Source organism: Nannospalax galili, unplaced genomic scaffold, assembly GCF_000622305.1.
Source record: "Nannospalax galili isolate Female #2095 unplaced genomic scaffold, S.galili_v1.0 scaffold386, whole genome shotgun sequence".
NCBI lineage: Eukaryota > Metazoa > Chordata > Mammalia > Rodentia > Spalacidae > Nannospalax > Nannospalax galili.
This window is the reverse complement of record NW_008356676.1, coordinates 3,109,801-3,129,708: the sequence shown is the minus strand read 5'-3', so window position 1 is coordinate 3,129,708 and position 19,908 is coordinate 3,109,801. Positions and strand designations below refer to the sequence as shown.

Genomic DNA, 19,908 nt, shown 5'->3' with positions numbered 1-19,908 from the left:
CAGACTGCTAGTATAGTTTTTTAAACTTTAATATATAAATGTGTTTAAGGAAAATGAAATCTCATAAATCCCAGATATGACTTAAAACACAATTTACTTAATATTCTCTCCGGTTTTTTTCATTGTTCTGCCCATCTCATGTCCTAGAAGAATAATGAATGGTAAGATCTGACTTGTTGACTCAGAGGCTCAATTCCAACGCAAGGGCAGTCACTTACAGTTGTGTATTTCTGGACATTTTTCCCTCATTCAACCTCTCTTGAGATTCTTCACAGTAAAAGCTTTCCATATTTGCATAATGAAGATAGTAAGAGTTGTCATACTAACAGAACTAGACCAAAGGTCAAGAGAAAAATGTCTATCACATACAAGGTGGTAAGAGTGAGAGGGTAAACGTGCTCGTAGTATTGTACTTAAACAAGGTATCCATCTTGAGATGAGCCTATTGTTCACATGCAAACATGTGCTTGTAGTATTGTACTTAAACAAGGTATCCACCTTTACATGTAAACATGTAAACACATGCTCGTACTGTAGTATTGTACTTAAGGTATCCATCTTGAGATGAGCCTATTGTTCACATGTGAGTGTGAATATTTTGCCAGGTTTTGGTATCAGTATTAAGTTGGCTTTATAAAAAATGAATTAAGAAGCTCTGGGTTGAAATTAGTTAAATAATTCAAGAAACTATTTGGGCCTATCCACTTTTTGTATGTGGAGATTATTCACTGGTCATTTCCTCAGTTTCTTTTGTTGTTACTTAGAACATTAGGCAAAATATCAAATCTAGATTACTACCATTTTAAAAACTTGGCTGGAGAGATGGCTCAGTGGTTAAGAGCATGTACTGCTCTTCTAGAGAACCTGAGTTTGATCCCAGGACCCATATCAAACAGCTCAGTTTCCTGTAACTCCAGCTCCAGGTGATTGGGGCGGGTGTGGGGAGGGGGGTCTAATGCCTCCAGCCTCTGAGGGCACCTGAATTCATGTGTCCATACGCCTCCCCCCATACACATAATTAAAAATAAATAAAAGTTTTGAGTCAGGTACGATTAATTTTTTTTTTAATTTATGTGTATGAGTATTTTCCCTGCATGTATGCAAATACACCTGTGCCCATGGAGGCCAGAAGGGGGCATCAAATCCCCTAGAACTGAAGTGACAGCTGTGATCCACCATGTGGGTGATGGAAACCTAACCTGGGACCTCTGCAAGAGTAGCCAGTGCTTTTAACCACTGAGCCATCTTCCCAGCCCCGAGGCAAACACCTTTAATCCCAGCACTCAGAAGGCAGAGGCAAAGAGATCTCTGTGAGTTTCAGGTCACCCAGTCTATGCTGTATCAAATTCCCATAGTCTTATCAGCCACAGACATGTAATCAAACATATCAGGTACAGTATTATCAAAATTTACAAAGGAAATAAATGAGCAGCTAGTACAAAAAATTATTCCCTAATAGGTAGTCTAAAAGAATGTACATAAATCAGAATTGAAATCCAGACATACACTAAACTAAGTAATTTTCAAGAGTGATGGTTCTGTGTGCCTTTTCAACCCTCCCTACAAAATCTATTACAGGTGAATAATTCTAAGTCTTCTAGTTACCCAATGATATTTAATATAATATTATACTACAGGAAGTCAAGTCAGGCATGGGGTACCCCTGTAATGCCATATACTCAGGAGGCTAACGGAGGAAAATCATGAGTCTGAAGCCAAGCTGGACAGCATAGCAAAACCCAGCTTCAAAGAAATAGAAATGTGAGGCTGGGAAGCTGACTCAACAGGCAAAGTGCTTGCCACTCAAACATGAAGACTTCATCCTCAGTATGCACATAAAAAGCCAAGCATGAAGCCCAGCGTGGTGGCCCATGCCTTTAATCTCTGCACTTGGGAGGCAGAGGTAGGCAGATTTTTATGAGTTCAAAGTCAGCCTGGTCTACATAGAGTTCCAGGCCAGTTGGGCTACAGGGAGACCCTGACTCACAAAAAAAAAAAAAAAAAAAAAAAAAAAAAAGCCAAGCATGGAGGCATGTGCCTATAATTCTAGTATGGGGCGGGGGGGGCAGAACCAGAAAGCTCCCTGGAGCTTGCTAGCCAGCTAGTCTTGCCAAATTGGTGAGCTCAAGGTTCAGTGAGCAACACTGTCACACAAAAAATTAAGTGGCAGGCTGGAAAGATGGCTCAGGGGCTAAGAACATTTGCTTCACAAGCATGAAAACCTAAATGCAGATCCTAGCACTCATGTGAAAAGCTGAGTGTGTTACATGCACCTATAACCCCAGCACCACAGTGAGGTGAGGTGAGGTGAGGTGAGGTGAGGTGAGGTGAGGTGAGGTGAGGAGTGGAGAGAATCAATGGGGCTTGGTGGCCAGCAGCCTAGCTCCAGGTTTAGTTAGGAGACCCTATGTCCAAGGAATAAGGTGGAGAGTGCTAGATCAGGACACCCAACACTCTCCTCTAGCCTCTGGTACATGTACCAACATACACATGTGCACACACACCACACACACCACACACACACACACACACACACACACACACACAGAATAGAAGCAGATACCCAAAATTGACCTCTGGCTAACACACACGTGTACAATCACCCACACATACACTCATGAACAAATATACACACATATACCACACAGAGAAAAAAAGAAAAAGAAAAAGGGCCAGGAACTTGGCTCAGTGGCAGAACATGTGCTTAGCTGCCCAAAATAGTAAATCCAATACCTAACCTGGGGTAATGTACATGAAGAGCTGGGTGTTGTAGCAGCATCTATAATCCCAGCACTCAGGAGGCTGAGGCAGGAAGATTGTCATAAGCACAAGGCCAGTCTAAGCTATACAGCAAGTAGCAGGTGAGTCAGGGACATATAGAAAGACTCTATCACAAAAAACAAAACAAATAAACAACCAATAATAATAATAACAACAACAACAACAACAGCAACAGCAACCAAGTACTTACTAAGAAGATAGTAAAGTACAAGGGCTATACAAACTGTTAAGCCATGTTATCCTTATACTAAAGCAGGGACTGTTTCTTTAAACAGAGCAACATTAGGATATAAAATGCAGATAATGTCTCTATTAATCTCCTCCCTTCTTAATGGCCTTCTTTCATCAATATGGTAGTTTTTATGGGAATGTATCTGCTATAAAATCATAATGTATATAAATGTTATATGACTTAGTATGAAAAGGAAAATGATTCAAAGCTTTGGTAATTACCAAAATGCTTCTGACTACAGAAAAATCCTCATTATAGTGCTATACAATGTTTCCTCTAGTCTCTTTTTTATAGCTTTTTAAAAATATTGTATGTGTGTGTATGCACCCACGTGTGTGTTCATGTGCATGTGTGTGCCTGCAGGGACCAGAAGACGGTGCTGGATCCCCTGAGGAGTTACAGGCAATTGTGCACCCCTCTCCCCATTCTGTGTGGGTACAGGGACCTGAACTTAGGTCCTCTGAAAGAGCAGTAAGAAGTCTTAACAGGGAGCCATCTCTCACCCATCTCTCCAGCCCATTCTAGCATCTACAGATTCTAGCATAACAGATTCAAGGACATTTTGACTTTTAGCCAAGAAACTGGCTACATTTCTTTGGGGTCTTTTTACCCTAACTGCCTAGCCAATTCCTACCTCCTATTCTTATCACTCCATCCTCTGAAGAGGTTACCCAAATTATCAATGGGGAATCAGGACTCAGACCACTCTGGCTTCTTCCATCCTGAACAGGATGAGGCAACTGGAGTACCCCTTCAGTGGGTCTATCTAAAAGACTCCCAAATTGCATAACTCTTATCTATAGGGAGAAAAGAAGGTCCTTGACTGGTGAATAGGAGATGTGAAGGAGAAGTAAAGGCATGAGTAGGAGCACTACAAGTTCTAGACAGGGAACCAGAGCAGTCAGAACAGGGAAAATTTCAAATGTTCGTATCAGAGTCCATAGGGATTTCTTGATGAGAGCTTCCAAAAGCATCCCTCTATTGGGTTCCTTCTCATTTTTCTTTTATCTGCCAAGGCTGAGTGATGGACTCAGGATTTGTTTTCAGGCACTGGACAGAACCCCATGCATTCTAACTTCAGTATCTCAATTCTTTTATTTATCTATTTATTTTTGGTCTTTGAGACAGGGTCTCCCATTAGCCCCTGCTGATATGTAGATAGGTTGGCCTAGAAATTGCCTCTGCCCCCAGAGTGCTGGGATTAAAGGCGTGCACCACTACACCCAGTTTGTACCTCAGTTCTTAACCATTATTGCCACAACAAAGGTTACACCACCTCCCCACAGAAGGCTGTCAACTGCAATACTATAGATAAGCAAAATACTGATGACAGTCAAGGTCAAGGATTGGTAAGACAAGTAACAGGTCATCCCATCACACAGAAAAATAAATGGGGCAGAGGCAACACACATACACAGCATTTATAATGTAGTGAGTAAAAATAAGTCACAAAAGCTCTAGCACAATATCACTGTGTCTTGAAAATAATGCCTGCATGTACTTTTCCATGTATATTGTTTATTTGTTCATACTTTTATCTAAAAATACACAAAGAGTTAACAGAAGTGTCTTGGGAAGAGACTAGGAGAATTAAGGAGTAAGGGCAAATAGTAATTTTCACCATTCTGTGCACTACTTTTTTAAAAATATTTTAAATTGGATCCCATGTAGCCCAGGCTGTCCTCAAACTCCTTTTGTAGCAGAGGCTAGTACTGAACTCCTGATCCCCCTGTCTCAGCCATCCGAGTACTAGGAAATGGGATTATAGGCATGAGCCACCATATCTGGCTTATGCTTCCCTTCTCTCCTTCCCTCCCCCCCTTCTTTCTTCTTTCTTTCTTTTTTTATTTTATTTTTTACATAGTCTCACTATGTAGGGTCTGGAAATCACTTTATAAACAAGGCTGGCCTTGAACTCACAGAGATCTGCCTGCCTCTGCCTCCCTAAGTGCTGGGATTAAAGGTGTGTGCCACCAGGCCCGGCTGTACTGGGTGACTTTTAAAATAGCAATTCATTACTTTCATGAAAGAAAAAAAAAACAAACCAAGTCAGGCATGGTGGGTGACATATGCCTATAATCCTGCTACTCAGAAAATGAGCAACTTAATAAAATACATGCATGGAGCCAGGTGCTGTAATCCCAGCACTTAAAAGGTAGAAGTAGGAGGATCAGAAGTTCAAAGTCATCTTCAGTTATATAGTAAATTCCAGACTAGCCTGGGCTACATAAGACCCTGTCTCAAAAGAAGCAAAGAAAAAAGAAAATTTCCCCCAAAAGTTAAGAATGAGCCAATGCCTTTAATCCAGCACTTGAGAAGCAGAGGCAGGAGGATCTCTGATTTCAAGGCCAGCCTGATCTATGTAGTGAGTTCCAGGTCAGCTGGTGCTACAGGGAGACCCTGTCTCAAAAAAACAAAAGAAAAATAAAGTTAAGAATTAAAATATATGTGGTTATGGATGCAACTCAGTGGCACATGACTTATCTCACATGTGCAAGGCTTTGGGTTCAATTCCAAACACTGCCAAAAAAGAAAAGGAAAAAAAGAAAAGATAAAGAGGAAAAAAAAAGGAGAAAGGAAAGAAAAAGAAGAGAAAAGGAGACAGGAGAGAGGAAAAGGAAGGAGAGGGGAGGGGAAGGGCTTCCAGGTGTAGTTCCACATGTTTGCAATCCCAGCATTCAGGAGGTAGAAGGCAGAAAATCAGTAATTCAAGGCTATTCTCAGCTACAGGAGACCACATCTCAAAGAACTGAAAGGGAGAAAAGCACAGTGGCACATGCCTTTAATCCCAGCACTTAGGAGGCAGAGGCAGGAAGATCTCTGTGAATTTAAGGCCAGTCTGGTCTACACATCAAGTTCCAAACCAGCCAGGACCACATAGTGAGATCCTCTCTCAAAAAATAAAATAAAAAACAGAGACATGCACAGATGTTAAGCTATCAGTACCCCTTCCATAGACATAAATAACCTAAGATAAATTAAGTGCATCCTACATATTAAGTGTACAAAGCATCAGTTTGCAAAGCATTTTTAAGTCTACATATGCACACATGCGAACATGGTACCATAATGAAAACTGTACTTTCATGGTCAAAAGAATATTATAGCCACTGCACTAAGCACAGCAGTGAGCAGCTTAGGGCTCTGTCCTGTGCTGCCACATCCCGAGATCAAACCTCACCACAACAAGCCTGGGATCTATCACAAGATCTTTCATCTTTGAAAGTGGCAGAGTCAGCACACTATTTTCAAACTTTAATATAGACACAAACATCCTGTCTTAAAATAATTAAAAAATACTTTCTCCTCTGAAAAGATATCTTCTACTGTCTCTAGATTAAATCCCTATCAATATTAATATATTTTTAGTTAGGACCAGAAATTCTCTTCCCTCAAACTTTTTTCACTCCCAGCTAAACCTCACCTTGATTTTAAGACTAGTTAGTCCAAATGCTCACCTTTTTATAGATGTATTTCTAAACTTTGTATTCTAGCACTCCAGTAAACAATTCCAACAGGTAAGAAACTACAATGTCTTGCCAAAAGTAAGAATTTTATTTGTAGTAACTATGTTTCTAGACTAAAAACATGGTATCAGAATTAGTCTGTTTAAAGCTTTAGGAGGTTTTTTTTTTTTTTCTTTGGTCTTTTTCTTTCTAGACTAAAAACATGGTATCAGAATTAGTCTGTTTAAAGCTTTAGGAGGTTTTTTTTTTTTTCCTTTGGTCTTTTTCAGACAGGGTCTCCTTGTAGCCCTAGCTGTCCTGGAACTCACTATATAGACCAGGCTGGCCTTGAACTCACAAAGATCCGCCTGCCTCTGCCTCCCAAGTGCTGGGATTAAAGGTGCAGCCTTACTCAGCACACTTGAAGCCTATTGGCTCTCAAAATATTCTTAGCAAATCAAATTTGTTTGATACATTACTTTCCCATACTACCTCATACCCTACTACACTATTTAAAATAAACTATAAAATTCCAAGAAATCCTAGCCCTTGAGGGCTACCTAAGGATCAGAGAGTTAGAATTCATTTTTAATTACTTTACTTGGTATCTTGGCCCTTACATTGTGAAGGTAGTAACTGGCACATCATGTATAAATTCAATGAAAGATCATTTAGAAAATCTTTGGTCAATTCCCCTACAGATGACAAAATCCAAATCTAAAGAAGTTAAGTAACTTCCTCAGAGTCACATGCTTTGGACTGAGAATCATGATTCTGGGACTGCTAAAAGTGTTTTATCTGCTTGAAGGATAACTCACAGTTACAAAAGTTAATTATACAAATTGATTATGTTCTCTAGTACTTTTAGTAGCAATTTGAAATATTATTTAGGGCAGTTAGCATTTAGTCTTACTTTACAGAAAAATAAATCTCCCATGTATTGCTTCTTTGTTACCACATCAAAACTAAGGACAGCGTTTATACTAAGTGAATTACTTGGTACTTAAACTGTAAAATGACATTACCTCCAAATATTTAATTTCTACCATTTACTTTGATAAGTTTTCCTACTAATGTAAATGATCTTAATATGAATGATTTCCTAATACAAATGAAAGCTCATAACAAATTTATTAAAAGCCACTTTTCTCTCAGTCTCATACCTGTTGTTCATCCTCCATGACGTTGCTTGCAAATTCAAATACCAGGTCGTTCTGTTGGACAACAGCAGCCATAATAAAGCATTCCTCTTAGATCCACATGAGAAAAAGCCCAAATAGGTTCAAGTATCAAGTAGGAGAGTCCAGCAATCAGTCTAGGCAAAGACTTAGCCAAGTCTGTGAAATTACTATATACCCAAGTTTTCTTCAGAGAAAATGCATCAAATGTTCTTGGTTCATTGATACCCACAGCAAACTGGCAATTTTTTCTGAAATAAGTCTCTGAAGCTTCTGGCCCTGAAAAACAAAAGCCTGAGTTAGTAGTGAGAAAAAACAATCGCCCAGCTAAAATGTAATAGTGACATAGTACAGTACCTCCAAGTGTCATTGTTGTTCTTAAATACATAAAATCAACACAGGGTATTTTTTAAACAAACTTTCTTTGAAGAGTTCATTCCTAAGATAAAATCTCCCTTCACTGCTAAAAACGAAAGCTTTTTCTATCTTCCCTCAGTTAAACTTTAAAGTACTGAATAGAAAAAAAAAAGTCCAGCAATAGTTATGAGGTTTATAACCCCAGTAGAGATATAAAACATTTCCTTCTTTCCACTAATCTAGTAAACCACCTTCATAGGAAACACTATTCTATAAATAATTTCATAATGGACATTTGCCTTTAGTAAAAATATTCAAGCAGCATCCCTAGCCCAATATATATAATTTTTAATGACTAAAACAGTTAAAGGTTATAAATACTGTTTTATGAGCATTTTAAAATAAGCAGAAATTAAAGTCTACTCTTTTTTGTCTTTGAAAGGGCCTGTGAGAAGTAAAATACCAGACAAGTTACCACGCTGTCTGTCTTCAGTGGTTTCTTGTCTATGCACTGAGATGTTTGTTGCCTTATCTCTAGCAGGCTTGCAAGCAACAGGAAGGAAACTGCACTTGACCACGTCACGGCAAGTTAGAACATGCAAAGAACTGCACTTCAGAACAGTAAAAAAACAGAAATGCAACTTAAAAGCGAAAACAACTTTATTTCACAGTGCTTTAAAAATGCCTGCCAAAGAGGTTTATATAATAAATATTTTTAAAGGCAAAGGTACCACTAACAAAAACAAAAAATTAATTCAGGTATTTATCACAATTTTATTCATTATTACATTATTATGACCAAAAATGTGACACGAAAAGACAAAGATTTTTAAAGTCACATTAAAAAACATCTAGTTACTTAAAACGTCATTTATCATTTTAATATAAATACTTCATGTTTTTGTTTTTGTTTTTTTTTTGGTCTTTCCTTAGCAACAGTTCCCCACTGCTATTGAGCTTTAACAATGCTTTAATAATTCTTTTGGAAACACAAAGTAAGAACAAGCAGTCAAAATAGCTCAACCTTACACTACATGGTAATGCATCTACCTGCAGGGGTAGAAAAAGAGAATTTAGCTCTGTTTACATATATATATATGTACACACATACATAGAAGTTCACTCAAAATATGTAAGTAACTTGGGAGGCAGAGGCAGGTGGATCTCTAACAGTTCAAGTCTATATAACAAGTTCCAGGCCAGTCAGGGCTAAATAGTGAGACCCTGTCTCAAAAAAAAAAAAAACAAAAGCTAGGTGTGGTTGCATACACCTTTAGTCCCAAGCAAGCAGATCTCTGTGAGATGAAGGCCAGCCTGGTCTACCTAGCGAGTTTCGGCTGGCTGGAGACCCTATCTTAAAAAACCAAAACCATGTTGGAGAGATGGCTTAGCAGTTAAGAGCACTGGTTACTCTTACAGAAGACCTAGCACCCACATGGCAACTAACAACCATCTGTAACTCCAGTTCCAGAGGATCCGACGTCTTCTTCTGTTCTCCTCGGACACTGCATAACACAAATATACTTACAGAAATGCAGGCAATACACTCATACACATAAAATAAATAATAAATAAAATCCATAAATTTTTTTAAAAACCAAAACCATATGGAAACTATTACAAAGTTCTACAACTGGGCAAACAGTGAATAAGTGTCTGTGAGATGCCCATCCCTAAGTGACACATCTACAACTACAACGGAACCTCTTTGCCTAAGGCTTATGAAACATAGTGGAACAGGAGGTAGAGAGAATATACTAATGAATCTCTCAACTCTCTCCAGTGAAGCTTCTTCATGAAGCAGAGAGTGATTAACACAGAAAGTCACAACTGGCCAAAATATAGAGAATAAGAGTCTGCAGAGTGTGTCCCTGGATTGGACTCCTATATTAAACCTACCCACCCAGGGCTCAGGCACCATTATAGAAGAGGAGGTAGAAAGGCTGTTCTTGTTGGGCATGGTGGCGCACACCTTTAAACACAGCACTTGAGAGGCAGAGACAGGCGGATCTTTGTGAGTTGGAGGACATCCTGGTCCTACATAGTGAGTTCCAGGACAGCTGGGGCTACAGGAAGAAAGACTGTTCTTACAGTCTTACAGCCAGGGGTGGTGGATGACCACAAGGAAGCAGTTTTCCAGGCTTCTGGGGACTTACTCATATGAATTTACAGCATGCACAAGACCCATGCAAACTCAAACCAAACAAAAAAGCCCAGCATAGAACTGGAGAAATGGGCAGGAGGCCCCAACCTTAGTCAAGGAACTATTGGCAGCTGATCACTGCTGGGTGAGAGAGAGTTGCTCTTCTTTAAGGGAGTAACACTAGACAGACTGACCAGACTACAGTGGATGAACTCACAGCAAGGTACATCTTGGGGGCGGGGGTCACAATTTTGACTCAATAGACCTTAACATATATGACAGAATGAATGAAATCCAGTGTGGGGGGGGGTGCAGATAAAGGAGAGGGTCTAAATATGTGTTCTAAGAAATGCACAAAAATTCAATTTTAAAAGTGACCCAAGGCCAGGCATGGTGGCGCACACCTTTAGTCCCAGGACTCAGGAAACAGAGGCAGGTGGATCACTGTGCATTCAAGGCCAGCCTGGTCTACATAGTGAGTACAGGTCAGCTGGGACCACAGGGAAACCCTGTCTCAAAAAAGACCAAAAAAAAAAAAAAAAAAAAAAAAAAAAAAAAAAAAAGTGACCCAACCTACCCCCAAAGAAAAAAAAATAAAAAAAAAACCCAGCAATAAATATATAGATATAAATATTACATATAAGTAAACCATTTTATTGGATTTATCAGGTCTCTGATGCTCTATGGTCTGTCCTCTCTTTCCTTCTCTTCCCCTTCCCTGTTTATATATCCTTTCGCTTTAAAGTGATTCTTGAGATTCTTGAAAAAAAAAGTTCTTGCTAATCCAGAGGTATCACCTGTGCTTATCAAAGATATTTAAACAATGTATTTTGTTTTTAGTAACAGACAAGACTAGAAACCCAGACTAGTGATTCATGTTTTCATTAAATAAACTGAGGCGCTTAAACCTCACCATCTGCAAGCACAAGACAACTAACACTAGAATTCTCATTTCCAAAGTTAGAACTCCAATGCTACAATGCACCGTCTTGCTTCTAAACCAGCCCAGAGCCTCTACACTATAATAGTTTAGAAAAGATTTAAGTAAATGTTTATATCAAATTTAAGAAAAAATCTGTCTCTAGTTCTCTCCAAATCTCATCTGTAAACCATAAGTCAAGCCCATCTCAGAACCCGCCCCCCAGTTACTGTGTCTAAAATGTCCAAAACAGGTTTCATGATGTTTCCCTAAATTTATTCCCATATGGAAAAATATTTACATTAAAGCTGAAGGAGAACAAAAAACTTCTACCCTAATAAAACCTAAGATTGTCAGTAAATTTACTCTTGTTAATGTTGGGCATGGTGGCACATGGTTATAATCCCAGCACTCACAAGGCTGAGGCAGAAGGGGTTTGAGGCCATCTTGGGCTACATCTCCAGATCCTGTCTAAAACAGTCAAACAGACTAGAAAGATGGTTTAGCTGTTAAAAGCACTTACTACTCTTCTAGAGGACTCAGGTTTGGTTTCTAACTAGCAACCACATGGCAGCTAACACCTGTCCTTAACTTGTCTGACTTCCAAAGGCAACAGATATGCACATGGTGCACTTATATACATGCAGGCAAAACATAAAATTTCATACACATAAACTAAAAATCTTAAAAAAAATATCCAGGGGCTGGAGAGAAAGTTCTGCAGTTAAGAGCACTTAACTGCTCTTGCAGAGGGACCCAGGTTAGATTCCCAGCACCCACATGGCAGCTAATAACTATCTGTAACTCTAGGTCCAGGGGATCCAATGCCTTCTTCTGACCTCTGTTGGCATGACTGGACTTACATACATGCAGGCAATACATTCATACATAAAAAAAAATTTTTTTTAACTATCCAATGTTTAAACTTACCCATGAATGAGCCAAAAATATATTCAGGGACATTGCTCCTTTAATAGTTCTCAAACACATGTTTTTATGACACTAAAAACAAAAATGGGAAAATTTCTTCATAGAGTCATAACCAGCTAACTTGTTTGCAGTTTTGAAAAGTAATCCAGTTGGGCATCCAAACAAAAATTTCCAGACCAGAACTAATGTCTTTCACCTTTGGAAGGAGGTAACACAGAAATGCTTAAAATTGAGATTACTGAGTTCTCATCACCGAAACAAGCCTCACATTTAAGCCACGAGGCAAAACAATTAAGAGAAGCTGTGGCATCAAACCACGTGGGTTCCAGTCTTCCTAAGTGTGACCATGAACAAATTATTTACCTGCTATCTTAGTCTCCTCTTTCCATATATTCAGTGTTCTCATTCTGTAAAATGAGCACAATAAATGGCAGGAAAATCTAGAGTTATGAAAATCAGATGTGAAATATGTGTACAGGGAACTGGAGATGTACCTCAATGATAGAGCACTTGTGTAAAAAGGCAATGGCTTCAATCCCCAGTCCTGCTTAAAAAGAAAAAAATGCCAAGTACATGTGCAGAATGCCTGGTACATAAATTGAACTCAATAAACATTAGCTTAATTGTAGCTCTGAATATATCATGCAAAGTATGTAACAGGTGCATGTCAGATTACTAATTCCTTACATCTCATTTCCGTGATCACTGGGAGTTTTCTTTTACCACAACTACTGGCTAGACTCCAACAATACCATTGCCTGTTACCGACAAAAATTGATTCCAATGCTTTGATTTTTGTTATCTTTTTAATAAACCCAGTCATACAAAAGATAGAACTTAAATCTGTCTAACACACTTCACTTAACACAGTGTCTAATTAAGACCCTGTTCTAAACAGTGACCTTACCAATTGTTGACACAAAATCCTGGTTGACATTACTAGCTACTACAATGCAATTCGACGGTTTCTATTTAGTTAATTATAAAATATTTCAAATGTAGGGGCTGGAGAGATGGCTCAGCGGTTAAGAACACTGACTGTTCTTGCAGAAGACCCAGGTTCGAATCCCAGCACCCACATGGTAGCCAACAGCTGTCTGTAACTTCAGTTCCAGGGGATCCAACAGCCTCTTCTGTCTTCCGCAGGCATTGCATGACATGGGTGCACTTACCTACATGCAGGCAATACACACATACACATAAAGTAAAATAAATAAATAAAATATTTTTTAAAAAATATTTCAAATGTAAAAAAATATGAATTAAAACCCACCAAAATTAATCCCTTATTATTAAATATAAACATAAGATTTCTTGAAAAGGGTTTCATACATAAGGATATGAAAGATCCACTAATTAAAATACTTTTTAGCTAGAAGTGGTGGCAGACACCTTTAATCCCAGCACTTGCAAGGCAGAGGCAAGAGAATCTTTATGAGATGAAGGTCAGTCTGGTCTCGGTGAATTACAAACCAGCAACCAGCTGGGGCTACAAAGACCCATCTCAAAAGAAAAAAATAGAGAGGGTGGAGAGATGGCTCAGCAGTTAAGCACACTGACTGCTCTTGCAGAAGACTGGGGTTTGATTCCCAGCACACACACACAATGGCTAACAACCATCTGTAACTCCAATTTCAGAGAATCTGACACCTTCCTCTGACCTACTGGAGCACTGCTCTTACATGCAGGCAATACACTCATATACATAAAAAATAAAAATGTTAAAAAAAAATTTTAAATCATTGTTTCTTGGGAATGACTATGGTACCAACACATGTAAAAACAGATAAATAAGGGGAATCAACCAACCAAACAAAAGGCTTTATTAGATTGTTCTAGTTCAAGAAGGAAAAAGGCATCAGCAAAAAGCAATGGAGTAACTGAATGACTAATAAAGTATCCAGATAACATTACTGTTGTTTGTACACATGCTAGGAGGATAGTAAGATCTCAACAAATCAAATTCTGTAGTAACTCTGAACACCAAGTAGTTGAACAAGAAGTATTCTTAAAGTGGTAACTAAAAAAGGGATCTCTGCAACATAAACATATGTATTATAAGAAAAGCAAGGGTATTTGACCAAAAAAAAGCCTACTAGAATACAACAGAAATTAAAGAAAATGAAATAGGGAGAAAAAAAAGCTTTAAAATTTAGAAATAAGAGGTAATAAATCCACAAATTCTAATGCCTAGAATTCTTGTATGGTGGACCAGAGTTAGGCCTTCTAAATGTTTTCTAGATTAGCATGTTAGAATGTTAGAATGCTGTGCAGTAGAAATGAAAACTCAGCTCATGGTTATCAAGCTAAACTACACATCCTTCTAGGGGTCTACCCATTCTCAAGCTAAAAACTGCAGAAACACAGATTTTAGAATTGAAAAACATTTAAGGATAACTGAGGACAACACATACATTGAAAAATTAAAGAACCTGAGGCCTGAAGCAATCTGATCTGTCTAAAGACTAATAGCTTTTTAGTGACAAAGAGAGGCCTAGATTCCTCCTGCCCCTGTATCTATAGTTAACAGAATTTCATTGATGTTTCTATTAGAAGAATATCGGGGGCCAGGGGTATATTTCAGTGGCAGAGTACTTGCTTAGCATGCACAAGGTCCAGAGTTCAACCCCCAGCATCATCATATAAAAATATATGTAGCAAAATACCTTGTCACACTCCAGAAGGGCTGTTACTTGAATGTCACCCTTTGGTTTGTGGGATAGGTCATATATCTAGTTGAAACTGAAGGAATGAGGTTTGTAGATGTGTCCATTTATTGCTCTAAGTCTTAGTTTACTATTCTTATTCTTTTACAAGTCTACCAAATGTCATATCACCTTACATTATAGCTTCACTCAGTCTTAAAAGTGAAAAAGAAATATATATATATATGCCTTTTCATAAGGTTACCACAACTTAATAATTTATTAGAATACTTTCAGATAAATTTTACTGACATTTTTATTTCTAGTTCTTTAAGTGCAGTATTTTGTCATTTACATTAAGAAAATATGAATATGGGGGATGGAGAGATGCCTCAGTGGTTAAGAGCTCTTGCAGAGGAACCAGGTTCAGTTCCTAGCACAACATGGTGGCTCACAACCGTAACTCCAATTCAAGGTGATCTGACGCCTTCTTCTGATCTCCACGGGCTTCTGCATGTATGTGATATACATATGCTCAGGCACACACATACAAATAAGTAAATAAATCATAAAAGAAAATGTAAATATAGAAAAAAAGTCACAAGTAATTAGAGTTGATTTTCTCCAAACAAGCATAGTTCTGGACTTTCAGTTCCTACTAAGGGAAAAAGGTTAATTTTAAAATAAACTTCACTATAAAGACCTGTCTACCATGTTCTATATACACAAAATAGAAGGGGAAAAAAGAACCCCATAGGTTAATGCCACAAAGTAAACAAATCATTCCTCACTGCAATCAGGATTCTCATAATTTAATTTAAAAATAAAATGTGGGGCTAGAGAGAAGGCTCAGACATTAAGAGCACTGGCTGCTCTTGCAGAGGACCGGGGTTCAATTCCCACCACCCACAAGGCAGCTAACAACTGTCTGTAACTCTAGTTCCAGGGAACCCAATGCCCTCTTCTGGCCTCTGAGGGCACTGCACAACATGGATGCACTTACATACACGCAGGCAATACACTCATACATATAAAATAATAATAACAATATTTTTTAAAAAATAACATACTCATGGCTAGAGAGATAGTTAAGAGGGTTTGCTACTTTTCCAGGACCTGAGTTTAGTTCCCAGCTCACAACCACCCGTAACTCCAGCTCTAGGGGATCTAATATTCTTTTCTGGACTCCGAGGATACCTGTACATATGTGAAATATACTTAGGTAAGATGTGATAGTATTCATCTATAATTTGGGAGGTTGAGGCAGGAGAATCAGAATTTAAGCCTAGCTTAGGCCACACAAACAAGAACAAAAACAACAAAAAAAAAAACTGTTGACATCTAATCATTTATTCTTTTTTTAATATTCAAGATACTTCAGGAAAGTTTAAAAATATATCTCTTAGCCAGGCATGGTGGTGCACACCTTTAATCCTAGAACTTAGGGAGCAAAGACAAGTGGATTTCTGTGAGATCAAGGCCAGTTTGGCCTACATAGCAAATTCCAGGCCAGTTGTGGCTACAGAGAGACCCTGTCTTTAAAAAACAAAAACAAATAAAATACACACACACACACACACACATCTTGGGGGTGGAGGTACAGCTTAGAAAAAAAATGAAAAAGAAGTTTCTGGAACTCATATGTATACCATATGTATCATCATCAGTTTGTTTTGTTTGTGACAGATCTTCCCATATAACCCAGGCTGTCCTTGAATTCAGAATCCTTTTGATCCTTTTACACCTCCCTCTCTGAGTGCCAGGAGTTCAGGTGTGCACAATCACACCTATGTTCCCTATCTTTTTAAGTAACTAGTCAGTATTGCTACTTAACTCAGAGACATTTGTTGATTTTTATTAAGCTTTCTTTAAATTAGGTATTAAGGAAAGAAAAATTCTTAAATTGGGAGACAGCACTGAGGGGCAGGCATGAAACCATAACTTTATCAAATTAGTTTTACTTTCATATAAACAAAGTACAAATGTGGAGTTGTACAGTCTCAGTCAAGCTTCTGGTGAGCTATGCAAAGCTGAAGCAGGTCTTTCCCAGTCAAGCTCATCTTTGTTTCAACTATGTTCATTTTAAAAACATCAGCATGACCAAACCAAACAGGCCGACTTCTCTACACCTTGTTTTTTGCTGACACTCAGAGAACAGATCCGGCTCTGAGGGCAGCTGCACACACCTGAAAATCCAGTTCTTTCACATACTTCTCCACTTTCCACCACTGGCCACTCAGCTTACCTGGTGTCAGATTACATTCAGGCAGCACTTATAGCACCTTGCATAAAAGCCAAACAAATCACATACCTAGACCTGTCCATACCTGTGGTCTCAAGATTAACTCTTTCTGAACATGTTTTGAAAACATGAGAATTTAAAACTAAAAGAAAATATGCAACAGTAGTCAGATACTGTTACCTTGGGTCATGAAAAAGTTTAACTTCCTTTCTTAAAGGGCTGGAAGTTATAAATCATCAAATATTAATTTATTATTTTGTTATGCAAAATAACTGTGTACAGGAACCTTCTTCCATCCAGTACCCAAAACCTGAACTCTGACAAAAAATACCTAGCCAGAGAACACAAACCTGCTAAAATGTCCTTATCAGCAAAACCTGTTCAGACAGTTAAAAAATTTCTCTCTGCAACAAACAAGAATTAACTTGCAAAGAAACTGTGTTTCATTTCTGTGGCTATTTATCCCCTGGTTAATATTTTCATTTTAAAAAAAACACAGGCTCTAGTGCAATGGTTTGCCCATCTGAGATAACAGCTGATTCCCATCAGTGTCACTTTAGGCTTTGACACTGACTGAGGAGAGCCAGGAATAGTTTGTATAAAGTACCTTCAGAGCCAGGCGTTATGGCACAATAATCCATCATTTGCAAGCTGAAGACCAATCTAGGCTATACACTAAAACCTGGTCTTAAAAGAGGTGGTGGGGATTGTGGGGTGCTGGGGAGATGACTCAGTCCATAAACTGAGTTCCATCTACAGAACTGACACCAGGTGTGGTGGTGCCTGCTTATAATCCTAGTGCTGACGAGGAGGTAGAGACAGGAGGATCCCTGGATCCTGCTGGCCAGCCAGTCTAATCTAACTGGTGAGCCAATCAAAGACCCTGACTCAAGGCTAGGGATTCTTCTAATCATTTTCATGACTGACATTCACCTCAGCTTCTAAACTCAATGAAACCAAAATAGCAACAAAACCACATGATGGGAAATGAAAAAGCAGAAGTTCATGTGCTTAGGAGCTAGCATAAAATATATACTTAAAACACTAACAAAACTCTTACAAGAAAAATTACTATAAGTAATTTGAAGATTTGATATACATGGGATAAATTTTTAGGACTTTAATCTTTCAAAATATAATTGCTCAATTTTTAAATCATTTGAATCTGTTTCAGTTAGTTAAAGCCCAGCTTCTAAAAACTGTGAAGCCATGTAACCAAATGTGGTGATCATGAAAAACTTGCAACAGTAAAAGGTTTTTGAATGTCCAGTGATAAAATGTAATTCAAAATCAGACATTCAGTGAATCTGAGGTGTTTCTGGCACCACTCATCCATGGCTCATCATGGAACTTTACTGTAACCTTGATTCTGAATACCCATGTACACTGCATGCCCATCCTGTGATGCCATGCAGTACCCATGAGCACTACCTGAAACACCTCAGCTCATACTCCAGACCATGTACGTTATGAGTTGCAGTTTTCTGTTCTTATAGAAACATAATGTTTTAACTATGGAAAACAAAAACTTTTAGTATTTTCCTACCTCATTCCTTGGCATGTAAGTTTCAAATCAGTATATCTTGGATTGTAAAGCAGAATTTTTAGCATTAATAATTAAAAAATCAAAATATCAGACAACTCTGAAAAATGTTAAAAGACGCTTTAAGCCCTATAATACCAAATTTGCTCATCTTTAATAAATGATAAAATTGTATGTATGGCAAAGAAGTGTCCTAAAATAAATCTTTTAATTTTCTTACATTGATTGATTGACTGATTGTGTATATTGAGGGAGGGCGGTCTGTGTTTCTGTGTGTCTGGGTATATGGGTGTGAGCATACCCGGGCCATAGTGTGAAGATTAGAAAACTACTTTCAGGAGTCAGTTCTCTCTTTCCACCTTGTTGGTCCCAGAAATCAAACCTAGCTCATCAGACTTGGAGGCAGACACCTTTATGAATTTCCCACCTCATGGGCCTGATTTCTTTCTTTTTTTATTATTTTTTTTGCACTTGTTTTGTGTTTGTGTGCAGGATCAACACTTGCCACTACATACATGCAGAGGTCTGAGGACAGCTTTGCAGGAGCCGGTTCTTTCCTTCCCCTTTATGGGTCTGAGGAAATGAGCTCAGGTTGTTAAGCTTGGCAGCCAGCACCTTTACTCACTGAGCCATCTTGCTGGCACTAAACAAATCCTCTGTGATATACTACCACCAACTGTTTGGTTTATATACCTACTTTATTTATGTATATAATCGGGATCATGTAAAAAATTTTCATGAGAAAAGCGGCCACAAGAAGAAGTTTAAGAAGTTTTAAAGTACATTAATGACCCTGGTACGAAGTTTTCTCCAATAGGAAAAGGTCTTACCACACTTATCTCTATGTATATATAAAGCTTATCAACAGATCCCAAACACTTATTTTCAGAGGCACCTCTGCCACTATTGATTTGGTGGCAAAAAAATCATGGCTATTTACCAAACTTACTTAACTGGAAAATACAGAGAAATATTGCATGGTCCTTGATCCATGAAGCCAATCTAGTTCAGGAAACAAGACAAAGACAAATAAACTCCAGAAGACAGTGTTAATGTTAATGAAGTCAGTCAGTACTGCATACTTTCAAAAGGTCCTGGGGTTTTCAAATGGGGCTTTGACAATAGAGTGTGGTTCCCCATGATTGCAAAGCCAACTGCAAGTCATTCTAAGGCTATCTGAGAACTACTATTCAAAAATGATGAGGACAGCTGAAATAAACACCCCATAGATGACAGCAACATTGATAGCTTCCATTCACCAATGTGTATTCTGTTCTCCTTAAATTCTTCATGATCAGTTATAATAGTCTCAACAATGGTTTTAAAATTGCTAAGGTTATGGCAAAGTCATTAAAACAAACAAAAATCACTTAACTGATTAACTTTTATGTTTTTGTTCTTTGTCTAAGGATTAGAAGACAGGAGGGATGGCAATTGGAGGCCAGCTCAGACTACATAAAAAGTTCCTGTCTCACAAATGTAAAATAATCCT

General features: G+C 38.3%; 1 protein-coding gene across 5 annotated transcripts in view; it reads right to left on the bottom strand.

Moving 5' to 3' along the window:
- The window catches only part of Elf1 (E74 like ETS transcription factor 1), a 101,671-nt gene that overhangs the window by 39,807 nt on the left and 41,956 nt on the right, over positions 1 to 19,908 (bottom strand). For 4 of the 5 annotated variants that reach the window (XM_029556978.1, XM_017794764.2, XM_017794765.2 and 1 more), the window contains one exon: positions 7,623 to 7,916. In XM_029556978.1, coding sequence (XP_029412838.1) covers positions 7,623 to 7,694 — 72 coding nt within the window. In that variant the 5' untranslated portion in view covers positions 7,695 to 7,916. Of the gene's footprint in view, positions 1 to 7,622; positions 7,917 to 8,469; positions 8,503 to 19,908 lie in introns of those variants that run through there. The other variant, XM_029556979.1, reaches the window with a different exon arrangement.